The sequence below is a fragment of the Solea senegalensis genome, linkage group LG8 (genome assembly GCF_019176455.1).
Source record: "Solea senegalensis isolate Sse05_10M linkage group LG8, IFAPA_SoseM_1, whole genome shotgun sequence".
Classification (NCBI taxonomy): domain Eukaryota; kingdom Metazoa; phylum Chordata; class Actinopteri; order Pleuronectiformes; family Soleidae; genus Solea; species Solea senegalensis.
Genome location: NC_058028.1, coordinates 4,988,723 through 5,002,887, shown reverse-complemented (window position 1 = coordinate 5,002,887; position 14,165 = coordinate 4,988,723). Strand labels below are relative to the sequence as shown.

General features: G+C 36.3%; 1 protein-coding gene across 1 annotated transcript; it reads left to right on the top strand.

The window, feature by feature from the left end:
- Nucleotides 1-1,259: 1,259 nt before the first annotated feature.
- On the top strand, nucleotides 1,260-13,941 carry LOC122773531 (protein sel-1 homolog 3; the record flags this gene model as incomplete). Its single annotated transcript, XM_044032291.1, has 22 exons — nucleotides 1,260-1,797; nucleotides 2,784-2,910; nucleotides 2,997-3,118; nucleotides 3,208-3,323; nucleotides 3,422-3,483; nucleotides 3,563-3,695; nucleotides 3,786-3,912; nucleotides 4,848-4,985; nucleotides 5,508-5,704; nucleotides 6,906-7,085; nucleotides 7,189-7,308; nucleotides 8,190-8,330; nucleotides 9,244-9,306; nucleotides 9,386-9,559; nucleotides 10,566-10,693; nucleotides 11,029-11,112; nucleotides 11,202-11,292; nucleotides 11,856-11,943; nucleotides 12,043-12,152; nucleotides 12,834-12,961; nucleotides 13,055-13,157; nucleotides 13,557-13,941. Coding segments are annotated over 22 exons (3,066 nt in total), but the record flags the coding sequence as incomplete, so codon positions are not given.
- Between the last annotated feature and the right edge of the window lie 224 nt (nucleotides 13,942-14,165).

Genomic DNA, 14,165 nt, shown 5'->3' with positions numbered 1-14,165 from the left:
ACACTGCTGTATGTGCGTGATCATCAAGGCCTCAATACTGAGGGTCATACAGTATAATACTGCATATGCTATTTATTATATGTAAATGTCTCTTCTGATGTGAAAGTCTTATCTTGTCTCATCTCAGCACGTCTGAGTTTGTCCTACATCATCATCGCCCTCTAGGCCATTCTTGTATGAAGTTACCTTATTAAAGAGTTATTTAAAAGTAAAAGTACAATTATGTTACCAGAAAATTACTTTGGTAGAAGTTAAAGTCACTTTTTTTATAATATTACTTAAGTAAAAGTAAAGTTTATGACAATTACTGTACTTAAGTATCAAAAGTTGTTTTTTTATATATAAAATGTAGTAAAAGTATTTTTAAAAAAAAGTGGTCAGGTGAGTTGTCTTTAAACTTAAGACAAGTTAAAACACTTAACCCTGTGTTGCAGCATATGAATAAGAAAATGTGAAAACAGTAGTGTAAAGAAGCTCTATATAAATACAGACCATAATACCACCTCTTCTTCTTCTGATTTAATTTGGTAGTAAAAAACTCGTAACAAAGAAAGTTTGAGGAAATGTCGTGGAGTAAAATTTTAAACATAGCTTTGTTTGTTTGTTATGTTACAACACTGATCTTAACATATTTTATCCAATCCCATTTTATTGAATCTCTTGTAATCTCATTTTAATCTGCTGCTCTGACTCTGTAAATCTCCCTTTTGTGGACTTAATTTCTGCTTTAACATTAAACACTCTTATTTTATTTAATCTCATTTTATCCCATGTCATCCCATTTTAGCCAATCTCTTGTAATCTCAGTTTAAGTACTGCTGTATCACTGTAAATGTCTCATCTCATCTTCACTTGTCTTATTTCATCCCATCTTGTCTCATTTCACCTTATTTTTATCTCAGCGTGTCTGACCTTTTCCTGTTTCATGTCATTTTAAAGTATTTTATCCAATTCCCATTTTATTTAATCTCATGTAATCCCATTGTAGCCACTGCTCTGACTCTGTAAATCTCCATTTAGTAATTATTATTTATTATATATATTATTATTTATTATATAATTAGTTCTTACTAATTATTATTAGTAAGAACTAATTATTAATTTCCTCTTATCTTACCTAATCTTTACTTATCTTGTTCATCTGATCTCATCAAACCTCATGTAAACCCAATTTAATTTCCCCTTTAGCACTGTAAACACTCTTAACTCATTTTATATCATCTCATTTTATCTTATCAAATCTATCAGTGTGACCTTGGACTCATGGACGGAGCATCTCATGTGTGTCTGTGTCTTCTCTCCGAGTCCAGGTGACCTGGGCTGTCGACGAGGTGACGCTGCAGAATCCTCCACAGGAGCCTCGTCCACACCATCCTCTGAAGGTCCTTTACTCCTGCGATGAAGAAGGAGCCTCAGTGCATCTGGACTGTGTCGTCGTCTTTGACACTGGCGTCGTTTCCACACTGCGGCTCAGGCGGTGGCGCTGCGTCCCCGGCGACGCTAAGACCAGGACTGTGCGGCTGAACCTGCCGGACTGGCTGGTGTACCAGGCTGATGGGATTGTTCCAGACTCTCAGTGGGTGTTGAGCTGTATGCTGAGGGCCTCGCTCAGGTACAGCAAAGATGAGGATGATGAGGATGATGAGGATGATGTTGCAGCTCAGGCTGTGGCAGATTTGCAGCCCAGGCCTTTTTTCAGTCGACCTGTCAAACAACACCAACTCTGCTTTGACTGGAGCCAAGAGATGCAGCGATTAAATCAGGGCTTTTTAAGGAAACAGTGTGCTCTGGAGAAAGGTACGGTGGATTTAAAGATGTGATATGCAACTTTTCTGCTGTAAAGAACACTCTTAATCCATAGAAATCCAAAGGGATAAATAAGAAACTGTTGAAATGTAATTTCCGTCACCTATTAATTTCACCATCTATCTATCTATCTATCTATCTATCTATCTATCTGATAGCTTGCTAACTACAAATCTAGCTAGATATATCTATCTATCTATCTATCTATCTATCTGATAGCAGCTAGCTAGATCTATCTATCTATCTATCTATCGGATAGCAGATAGCTAACTAAAAAGCTAGCTAGATCTATCTATTCTATCTATCTATCTATATCTATCTATCTATCTATCTATCTATCTATCTATCTATCTATCTGATAGCTTGCTAACTACAAAGCTAGCTAGATATATCTATCTATCTATCTGATAGCAGCTAGCTAGATCTATCTATCTATCTATCTATCTATCTATCGGATAGCAGATAGCTAACTAAAAAGCTAGCTAGATCTATCTATTTATTTATCTATCTATCTATCTATCTATCTATCTATCTATCTACTTATCTAACTATCTGATAGCAGCTCGCAAACTACAAAGCTAGCTAGATATATCTATCTATCTATCTGATAGCAGCTAGCTAACTACAAAGCTAGCTAGATCTATCTATCAATCTATCTATCTATCTGATAGCAGATAGCTAACTACAAAGCTCGCTAGATCGATCGATCGATCTATCTATCTATCTGATAGCAGCTAGCTAACTACAAAGCTAGTTAGAGCTATCTATCTATCTATCTATCTACATATCGATCTGATAGCAGGTAGCTAACTACAATGCTAGCTAGATCTATCTATCTATCTACATATCGATCTGATAGCAGTTAGCTAACTACAATGCTAGCTAGATCTATCTATCTATCTATCTATCTATCTATCTATCTATCTATCCATCCAACAAGCTCTTAATCTGGATCAAAAATTGTTTGTGTTGTTCAGAAACCGTGCGTCTGCTGTCGTCCATTTTTGCTTCGACTGGAGAGAACTTTGGCGTCACCAGGACGTTGAGCCCTCACAGCAGCGACGTGCTGGAGAATTTACGTTTAAAGGCCGTCTTATTCCCGTGGTGAGACGACACACTTCTCACCAAGCTGTGCCGTGTGGGTCAAACTTAAATCCAGTGTTGTGTAAATGTGTGTTTTTGTCGTCCAGGTGTTTGATCTCCATGTGGATATTTGTGAGCAGACACTGCCAGGACACCTTGTGCGGAGTGTTTCATCACATCGACTCTGGCAATAACTACATCACACCCACTCTGCTCCTCACTAACTCAGGTCGACTCTTTATTTTGGGTCAGTGTGTAAAATGAACTCGTGTATGTGTGTGTTCATACGAGCTAAAGTGTCACACGGTCACGTTACAGGTGAGCTGCACATCCAGCTGAGTGGAGAGTCTGGACAATCGTCCGCCTTCCTCTCCATGTTCAAGGTGCCTCTGAGTGAGTGGTGTCAGCTCAGTTTGACGCTTCAGGGGAGAACAGTGAGTTTGATCATGATGATTATTTCATATTACTGCATGAAAATGTAAAATAAAGGTTGTAAATAAGAAACAAAATGGCGGCTGTCGTTGTATCTCAGGTGACCTTGTCCATGCTGTGCATGGGTCAGCAACAGAGAACGGCCGTATCGAAAGAGTACGAGTAAGTCAACACGATTTACTCACTTTAAATGTCTTAACAGGACTGAATAAAATGCTCTTTTGTCCCTTGTGTCCTCCAGGCTGAGACACACGGTGAGACTGGACGACACGGAGGGATATTTTGTGATCGGAGGAGGGAAATTTGTCAAAGGTGTTGAAGGCTATTTTGGACCCGTGGTTTACTATCGTCACAGAATATCACATCCCAGTGAGGTAACGTTGTGTCTGCACCGTTTCTCTTCATATCTGCTCTTCCTTTGTTTTTTAATATCGGTCTGTTTTAACGAGTTCTCTCCTCTTCAGTCTGACTCTGTGATTCCAGACGTGATCAGAGACGTGAACCTCGACACATGGGCACGGACGTGTCGAGCGTTTCGTCTGGAGATAAACACAAAGATCAGTGGCTACGCTCTCCACGCCAGACAGTCTGGTAGTATATACATCCATAAATATGTAGTTGTACTATAGCAGCAGTAATAATAGTAGTAATAGTATACTGTAGTAGTAATAATAGTAGTAGTAGTAGTAGTAGTGTAATAGTAATAATAGTAGAAGTAGTAGTAGTAGTAATAATAATAGTAGAAGTAGTAGTAGTAGTAGTAATAATAGTAGTAGTAGTATAGTGTTAATAATAATAATAATAATAATAATAATAATAATACTAGTAGTAGTAGCACTAGTTGTTGTACTAGCTGTTGTAGTAGTAGTATTAGTATAGTAGTGGTAATAATAGTATTAGTTGCAGTGGTGGTAGTAGTAGTAGTAATAATAGTAGAAGTAGTAGTAGTAGTATAGTAGTAACTAATAGTAATAGTAGTAGCTGCAGTATTAGTATTAGCAGTAATAGCAGTAATAGTAATATTAGTAGTAGTAGTAGTAGTTGTAGTAGTACTAATAGTAGTAGTAGTAATTGTTGTAGTATTAGTATTAGTATAGCAGTGGTGGTAGTAATTGTTGTAGTATTAGTAGTAAAGTAGTGGTGATAATAATAGTAGTAGTTGCAGTAGTAGTATTAGTAATAGTAGTGGTGGTGGTAGTAGTATTATTAGTATACTAGTAATAGTAGTAGTAGTTGCAGTAGTAGTAGTAGTTGTTGTAGTATAATAGTAGTAGTCGTAGTAGTAGTTGTTGTTGTTGCTGTCGTAGTTGTATAGTAGTGGTGGTAATAATAGTAGTAGTTGCACTAGTAGTATTAGTTATAGTAGTTGTTGTAGTATTAGTACAGTATACTAATGTAATAGTAGTAGTAGTAGTAATAGTAGGAGTATTTGTAGTAGTAGTAGTAGTAGTAGGCTTCTTTGTCCACCAGATGGTGCTACAACGACTGTGTCCTCTTGAGTATAACTGTCAGTGATGTTTCTCCAGAGACTTGTCCTGATGTTTTTCATGAGTGGACGATGAAGGACAGACGTCCATCACAGTCCCAGTGTGAGCAGTGGGAGACAACTGTGCCCCGAAGACGACGAGCAGCCAAACTGTCCAAGATATTAGTTTTTAAACATGGTAAGACATAGATATTTGTGTGAGTAAGGCACCCATAGGCAGATTTATATTCATATTTTTTATTTTTTATTTTTTTATTTGTGTTCCTCCACTGTCCTTCCAGTAGATGGCGCCCTAGGCGACGGTCTCTATGGCAGTCAAGTGGAAAAAAAAGTTAAAAGAACAATGTTTATCATGATATTTCACATAATTTCAAAATAAAGGTGTTTGTTTTGACAAATAGGTCACAAGATAAACATGTATATGATGCAAAATTAATATATTCATAAAAAAAAAACAGTTTGAATTTGAGACCTCTGATGTAGATACTCAATTAGTTAACTAGATTTCCTTATTTTAAAAAAAATATTTTAAAAATTATTTATTTAAAAAAACTCTCTGGTGACTTGTGACTGTGGGATTTACTAAAATGTGGCACTTTTGGCCTCTGGTTGAAGGTTTAAGTACATTTTAATGACACAGGTTGAATCTATTAAAAATAAAGCACCTGCTCCTTCATGGTTATGGTTTTGTGTCTTTCAGGAGGAAAAAGAGTGAGTCTGTCCTCTGTGGGTCGAGCTCTGTTCACGTTATCTCTGCGTAAACTGGACAGCGTTGCAGCGGTCAGCAGGGTTCTCCCTCTGCTGCTGCAGGCCGGCTGTTTGTCTGACCACAGAGCTCTGCACATGGCGTCTGTGCTCTACAGCAGCGGCTTCGGAGTCAGGAAACAACTCAATAAGGTCAGTGTGTGATATTTTTTTACCTGGTGTTTTTTTTTTGTACCTGCTCTGACGATGGTTCCAAGCGAGCTGAGCCGATACTAAAATGTGACGTCAACAGACTGATTGTCGTCACGGGAAGAGTCGTGAGTGCGGCGTCCGACACGGGAATCAAAGCCGAACAATGCCGAACTGTAGATCAGTTAAAAAAGACATAAAAATCATGAAAACGTGTTCATCTAACAACGTGTGGCAAAGGAAATGTCTAAAATCTCAATATTTAACACAGGAGTCTGGTGTATTTAGCGACAGCAGTGCTGAAAGCCCACGATCATGAGCAGGATCACGACCCACTATGCCGTATTTTTACATATAGAACTTTACCTGCTCATAGTTATTACCATCTTTACATAAACACGACAAAATTCATAATACATAGGAAACCTAGTCTGATGGTAGTGCCGGTGTCATATGAATAATTTATGTATTTCAAAGCAGTTTCAGCTCATGGTTGATTATGATTTGGATTAATATTAGTTTTGATGATTTGACTGCATTTAAAAGTGTTAGGTTAGGTTATTTAACTGTTATTTAATTCATATTTGCGCAATAGTTGTTGTACTCAAGCATTGGTATTTCAATTAAAATGACACAATTTGCTTCTTATGGGACAGGAAATATGAGCACCAAAAACGTAAAAAAAAAAACTGTAGACAGGAAGTTGCTGGAAGACAAACTGCCCATGAAAACTAGTTGTATTACTTTGAATCATACTTTATACAGTATACTATGATTTTGCAGTATTTATACGACATAAATCTTGCATAAGTATTAGTATATTTTATTGCAGTTGTATTTTTTGTTGTACTGTATATTTTTCTATTTAAATACTGCGTTGTACTGTCATGCCACAGTAGTTATGTCATAAAAAAGTGTATTACAGTCTTCATAATGATGCCACTTCACAGTAATTATGTCATACTGTATTTAACTGTGTTTATCACGTGCCTAACTCTTATGGGATTTTCCTGTATTTGTCATATCTGCAATGATTTTACAATATAACACAAGAATGCGATGTTTTATTGTGTATTATCACAGTTAAAATCTGTGAAATAATACTTTCACAGGTCATTTATTGTGAAAGTTACTTTTATATCCTGTTTAGAATGATTTATTCTTAAGTGATCAAATGTCCACTTGTGTTTGTCCCTCTTGTCAGGCGTGGCGTCTCTCTCTGTTGGCGGCTCAGGACCAAGACAGACTGTCTCTCCTGCGTCTCGGTCACCTGCATCACCAAGGACTTCACGGTCTTCCCGCGGACACTGACGTGGCGTACGCTTATTACGCAAACATCGCCAAACAGACAACGATTGACCGGCAGAATCCTTCTCCAGATCAGGTCATTTAAATAAATGGACACACATTTTATGTAGACCTGAAATCTAATCTAATCTAATCTAATCTAAGTCAATGACATGACTTTCTGTCTTTTTCTCTTGCAGAAATTTGTCGAGGCCGTTTACTTGAACAACGAGGAGGCGCTGAAACATCAGACCAAAGAGAACCATCATCTGTTCCAGTGGCTGAAGCATCAGGCTGGCAGAGGAGTCACTCAAGCTGAGGTACAAGAAAAAGTCCCGTCATAAAGATTAGGATTAAGAGTTCATTTTCTTACAATATCTTTGTCATTGTGCAACAGAAGGAAGATGTAGAAGTGTCAGTGTATACTGTATATAAAAACATGTGGTTATTATTATTATTACACCTGTTTTAATTCAAAGCACAGAAAAACATCTCTGGATTATTATATCTGCAAGTTAAGATTATGTTATCTTTGCTAAGAAAACACGTGCACACACACACATAGTAAATCAAATTTATTATATATACACAGAAGAGGATTACAGTGTGAATGTTTTTGGAAACAATAAAAAGGTCAGAATTCTGAGATTAAAGTCAGAATTGAAAAAAAATGAAATAATTCTGACCGCTGACTTTTTATCAAAATTCTGAGATTAAAATCAGAATTATGACTAAAAAATAAATAAATCCTGATTTTGATCTCAGAATTGTGAGATTAATTCAGAATACAGAATTCTGAGAAGGAAAAATTCAGAATTCAAAAATGTAATAATTCTGACTCTAATCTCAGAAGTCAGACTCTTTTCCTTAATCTGTGTCAGTAATTATACCACCTTTATTTTATTGCATTTTAGCCATCTTTCAAAAACTTGTTACTTATTATATTATATATTCGGCAAATAACAAACTCACTAAGTATAATTTAATGTCTTAATCAAGAAATAATCATGTACTTTTTGTTAGTTTTTTGTAAAACAGTGAGTTTGAAAATACACGGTTAAAGAGCTTCTACATTCTGGTGTATTAACTATTACAGAAATGCATATTTTAAGTGTGTCCCACAAAAGAATCTTATCATTGGGTAAAAGTAGAAAGAGATTATGTCTTGAAGACATGCAATAATCCAGCGTTTGTCTTGCAGCATGCAGTGGCTCGCATGCTGTTCTGGGGTCAGCAGGGAGTTGCTCCTGACATCAGCAAAGCTGTGAAACATTACGAGAGGGGAGCGGTTCAGTGGAAAGATCCACAGTCCATGTACGACTACGGCATCGTCCTGCTGCAGGTCACTGTTCACACAACTCATTCACCCGTTCATGCACTTTCAAAATAAAGTTACATTGAAGTCCCTTGAGCCCAAAAATGTCTCCATAATAAATTAAGCTAAAAAACTGTATAAATTATTATTATTATTATTATTATTTAGTTTTTTTAAACTAACATCAATCCTTTCATACATATAAAATATTAGTTAATTTTTATTATTATTATTTTTTTACCATTTTACCATTTTGTCATGTTGCACCTCCATTTTATGGCCTAAAAACACAATAAATTATTTATTTTAAATGTACAAACTGGATTATTTACAGTTTGATTATTGCAGCCTGGTATATGTGACAGATTAGCAGCAGAAAAAAATGAAGCTATAGAAATAGTATAAATTATTATAATTATTTAATTTTACTTTTTAAATGGTTTAAATCAGTCATTTTCATACGTATCAAATATTAAAGTTTTTTGTTTTGTTTAAAACTTAAATTGTCAAGTTTTGTCACAATATATCTCCATTTTATGATCTAAAAAATACAATAAATTATTTATTTTCAACATACTGGCATATTGCTAATATTGAGCACAACAATGTCTTCAAAAATTAAGCTCAATTTTTTTTGAACAACATCAGTCCTTTTCATACATATCAAATGAGGATTGTCATGTTTTGTCATAATGCACTGCCATTTCATGGTCTAAAAAAAATCATTTAATTCAATTTATTCAAATTTAATGTCATAATTGCTGATTATTTTTGCCCAAACCTGGAAATGATGATGTTCTCAAATGCCACAAACCAAAAATGATTCAATTTTCATGATATTTTTTGTCAAATGGAGCAAAGAATCCTGAAAGTATTCACATTTAAGACGCTGAAAACTCACAGAACTTGTTTTGATTAAAAAAAACATATTTCTCTGCAGGGACGTGGAGTCAGGAAGGACGTTCCAAAAGCTGTCACGTTCCTCAAGAAAGCAATGGAGCAGGTTATTTGTTGTTTAAATGTTAATCACAGAAACACGTCTGTTGTCAGTTATACAGACAGAAATAATCTGTCCCCTGCAGGGTTTTGTTCCCGCCTTCAATGCTCTGGCCTGGTATTACGAGACCTTTGAGCAGGACTATGAAAAAGCCGTGCAGCTGTGGGAACAGGCAGATCTGCTCCAGAGTCCAGACGCTGCTCTGAACCTGGGGGTGATGTATTTACAGGGTCTCTATCCAGGAAGAGCCGCCAACAAGGTCAGTTCAACTCAGTTTACTCACCAAAATCACGCAGAATATCACTGAAAACCACAATGTCGTCAAAAATAATATGCTTTTAAACTACCGTTTTACTCTCATTCCTTTTATTTACTTACTTTTATTTGTCCTATTTTTATGCTTTTGTAATTTAAGGGCTCGAGGATAATTATTATTTTCATCACTGATTAATCTGTCAGAAGCTGAAAAATCAGAAAACTGATTCATCAAATATCAAAATAGTTGAAACTTTGTTAAGTGATTGATTTACAATTAATTGATTAATCATCACAGCCAAATGTATTTTATAATTCTTTTAAAATTGATTATTCTTGTTTTTTTTAATTTGTTATCCATATTCAAACATCTATAGCAGCAGGGGTTGTTCCTAAATATAAACTTGACCTTTGACCTTTCATTTGACCTTGTTCCCTGAAGACGTGAACATATTGATCGCAGTTACTTCGAAATATGTAACAAAAGAAAAAAAAGAAGAATGTGTTGTTTTGTTTAGTGAACGTTATTAAGTGGAAAAACTAGAATTTTAATCACAATGTCCTGGAATGACTGGAAAGATGCAGGCGCCCCCTTGTGGTGGAAACAACTTAAACGGCTATTTCAAGTCATGTGTAACAATTATGCCAATTTAAGATAATAATACAGTAATGGAAATATCAACTTATTATCAGTGCTTTTATTTGTATTTTAATGCCATGGTTCTCAACCTGTGGGACGTGTACCATCAGTGGTACGTGAGCTTCCTCTGGTGGTCCCTGGAGCAAAGTAAATAGAAAATGAAACTAATAATAATAAATAATAAAAATTAGAGTCACATTATCTCTCACTCTACCAGTGTGTGAAGTATATGTGAGGAAGAGGAGGATGACGAGAGAATAAATCTGCCACCTGTGAAAAGTCTGTAGCTTATTCATTTGCTCGACTTCCTGTATTTACCCCAGTGTATTTTAACATTGAAACATTGTTTTTTTTTTTTTTCTCCACACAGTTCATGGCGTATAAGTATTATTTGAAGGCAGCAGAGCGAGGTCACATCAGAGGAGCGTTTCTCCTGGCAGAAATGTGGAGCACAGGTTTACCAGGCTTCGTCGACAGACGTCCTGCAGACGCTGTTCTGTGAGTCACTGACTCTTTTGTTGTTTTACGGTGAAGGTAAATCTGAGGTTTTCTTGTCAGGAAACTTCTCTTCTACCGCTTTATCCTCCACATGAGCATCACTTTTGCCAGTAAAGTCTGAACTTCACAATAAAAAAAAACATTTAAGATGCATTTATTCAAGTAAATAATGTGGAAAACATAATTACAACCGCCACATGTCAGCTGCGGTTTGGCTCCAGCGACCGTGAGCCCTCGTGTGGAGGGTAAAAGCTGCGTGGAAAATCAAATATTAGTGTCAACAAGCAGTTGTAGCTTGACGTGTACCTAATAAAGTGGCTGTTAACTGCGTGCAGGTGGGTGAAGTGGGCGTCGGAACACAACGGTCACTTGGGCAGTGTCTTAAGAAAAGCCTTGGATTCGTATCTCATCGGCGACGTGTAATTATCTCCTGATTTTTCTTCTTTTAATTATTATGATGACAATTATTATTATTATTATTATTGTCGTTATTATGGCTTTTCACCAGGTTCACCTCACTGTTGTATTACCTGATGGCGGCTGAGTCGGGATACACGGTCGCACAATTCAACGTGGCGTACATCTGTGAACAAAACCCGGTGAGTTATACAACATTTTTACGTTATTTACGCGACTTTACAGTCATTTAAACTTTGTTTTCTCTTCTTTTTGAGAAATAAAGTTGGGAAACTTGAGAAAAATACAATAAAAAGCGGGAATATTTCATTTATTTATTCACTTGAATCTTTATATTAAAGATTTTTGATATTAAGGAGAGTGTTTTTGCACATGAAAATACACATAACTGTATTATTGGATAATTATTATTTTCATCATTGATTAACATTCATTAGTGTTTGGTCCATAAAATGAACCTTTAAATCAAAGACAGAGAATATTGAATACGATTGTTGGTATTAAGGAGAGACTGTTTTTATATGTTATGTCACACCTTGCACCATTTTTACACAGCGGAACCATAAATAATAACATTTATGATAAAGTAAGACTAAGATTTAAGGCGCAGGAGATACAAATACAAACAATCAAAAAAAGCACATGTACTATAACTGTATTATTGGTAATTATTACATATTATAATTTTGGCTGTTGAAAATAAAATAAAAATAAACAAGTATTATTTTCATTTCCATGTCAATAGGGAAGTTTTCTGTATCCAGGTTTTGCCTCTCAGTGTATGTGCAGATATTATAATCTGTCGCTGCAAAGTCAAAAACCAGACACTTACGGTAAAAAAAACCCACTTTTGTTTATGTTTAAACTTTAATTTGCAGGTTTGTGCACAAATTCACGTGATTTTTTTTTTTATGTGACCCTCGTCTCCCCAGCTTTTATCAAAATGGGTGACCTGTTCTACGAGGGTCAGGTCAAAGGTCAGAAGGACTTGTCGGCGGCGGCAGAGATGTACAAACAGGCAGCGCTGAGGAAGCAGCCACAGGTCTGTGTCTCGTACAAAATCACCGCTCTGACGGCGAGTGAATGAATGTGCATTTTTAAAGACGATTTCCTGTGAATGTAAAAATGTGTTGCAACAGCAGCCCCTAGTGTTTAAAATGGGTACTGCAACAAGAGGAGAGCGAGGGCTCATACCCTCTGGTTTTCCATGAACGGAAAATCACTTCAGAAGAATTGTTTTCTTATAGAAACAATGTCACTTATTGTAGCCTGATACAAGATAACACAACCTCTACGGTGTCCTGGAAGTGCAAACAAATCCCCCAAACAAATCAACAAAAGCCACATCTTATGTAGCACCACTTCCTCTCAACCTGGCTTTCAAAATAAGAGCCACTCTCTTTGTCCTTTTTACTACTTCTTATATGAAACTTTTGCAATAAAGTTCACTGTATGAGTTAATTCAATAAAATAAAATTAATGTTTTAATGTCACTCCATGTTTATTTGTTAAATTAAATATTACGTGTCTTACTGTCAAAACAAAAAACAACTTCCGGGTCACTTGCAGCGTTTGGTACGATCCCTTTTCCTTAAGGACTGTGGTTTTTATACATTTGTTTCGGGATTTGTAAAAGTGTTTCGCGTTTTTTATCCTGATTCAGATTCTAATTTGTTTCCTATAGTTTGCACCTTTAATTCCCACTGTTGTTCTTCTTCTGCAGGGATGGTACAACCTGGGCCTCCTGACAGAAGAAGGGTACAGACTCCCTCTGTCACTGCTGACCGAGCTCGGCCTCTCAGATTTGTTCCTGCTCGACCAAAGTCTGCTCCTGAGTGTTTTATACCAACGGTTCGTTGACTCGTGTTTGTGACGTGAAAGTGCAGCATCACATGAATCTGTGAGTAAATTGATGTTGTTTTATTTTTTCATTCCGTCATAAAGATGCAGAGACTCAGAGGGCACGGACTCCTACCTGCCGTGCAGCCTCGCCCTCTTCAAAGTCCATCTTCAGTTGTTCCAAAAGGAACATAGTGCTGCTATTAAGGTCGGTGTTAAAAGCCTTAATTACACTTTCTTAATGTCTATAGTGCACATTCTATTTTATCTTTTTTATAGTCTTATTGTTACATTTGTTCTATATTGTACTTTCACATCGCGTGGAAATGCATGTTTATTATTTATTTCCTTTGTCTTTTTATAGTTTTATAGTTTTATATAGTTGGTTATGATAAAATCATTATTGCCTATAGTTTTTTTTACATTTTCTCCATAACAACAATAATAATAATAAAGGTGTATGATGATGGTGATGATTCACAGAGTGCTAGTGAAGATGTACCTTGTTATTTAGCCTCACTGACTAAATAAATAAAACACCAGCAGGTAAACAAACACATCACTGCAGACGTGACCGTGGTCTTCACTTTCTCGTTATCGCCCACAGATCTCCATCGCCGTTGCCATGGTTGCGGCTCCAACAATGTTCTTGCTCATCCGCGGGGCGTTCAGGAGACGAGTTCTGTCTCCGTCGGAGCCGTGAGTCTCCTCATCAGGCTCCAACAGAGGACAAAAAAAAACAACAACTGCAAAGTCACCGTCCACACACAGTGACGCGGCGATATCTCGTCATCATACACACAAAGACTGGGATGGATTATTATCACAGTGATGGATTGAGCTTGTTTTATTTAATCTGAAATGTTTTGTATTGTTTAACTTTAAATTAACTCGACTGAACAATAAAGAGCCTTGCTAAAGTGCTGTGTCATGGTGTTTTCAGTGAGTTCAGAAACTGAGATTTAGTGAAATAAACCTGACTTTTAAACCCAGTTTGTGTGTCTTGGCAATGTAAGGATTATTATATCTATATGGTGACATGAGACAAGATTTGGTCTTAGATTTTGGATCTCGTCATCATATCATATGTCGTGAATTCACTTTGTTATTTGCCATATAAATAGATAACAATCCTTTTTTTTTTTTTAGTTTCCAACTAGTTTTTGAAAGATTTCTTTTCAGGACAGGTGGTCTCATAAATGTGTCAAGCGCTGAA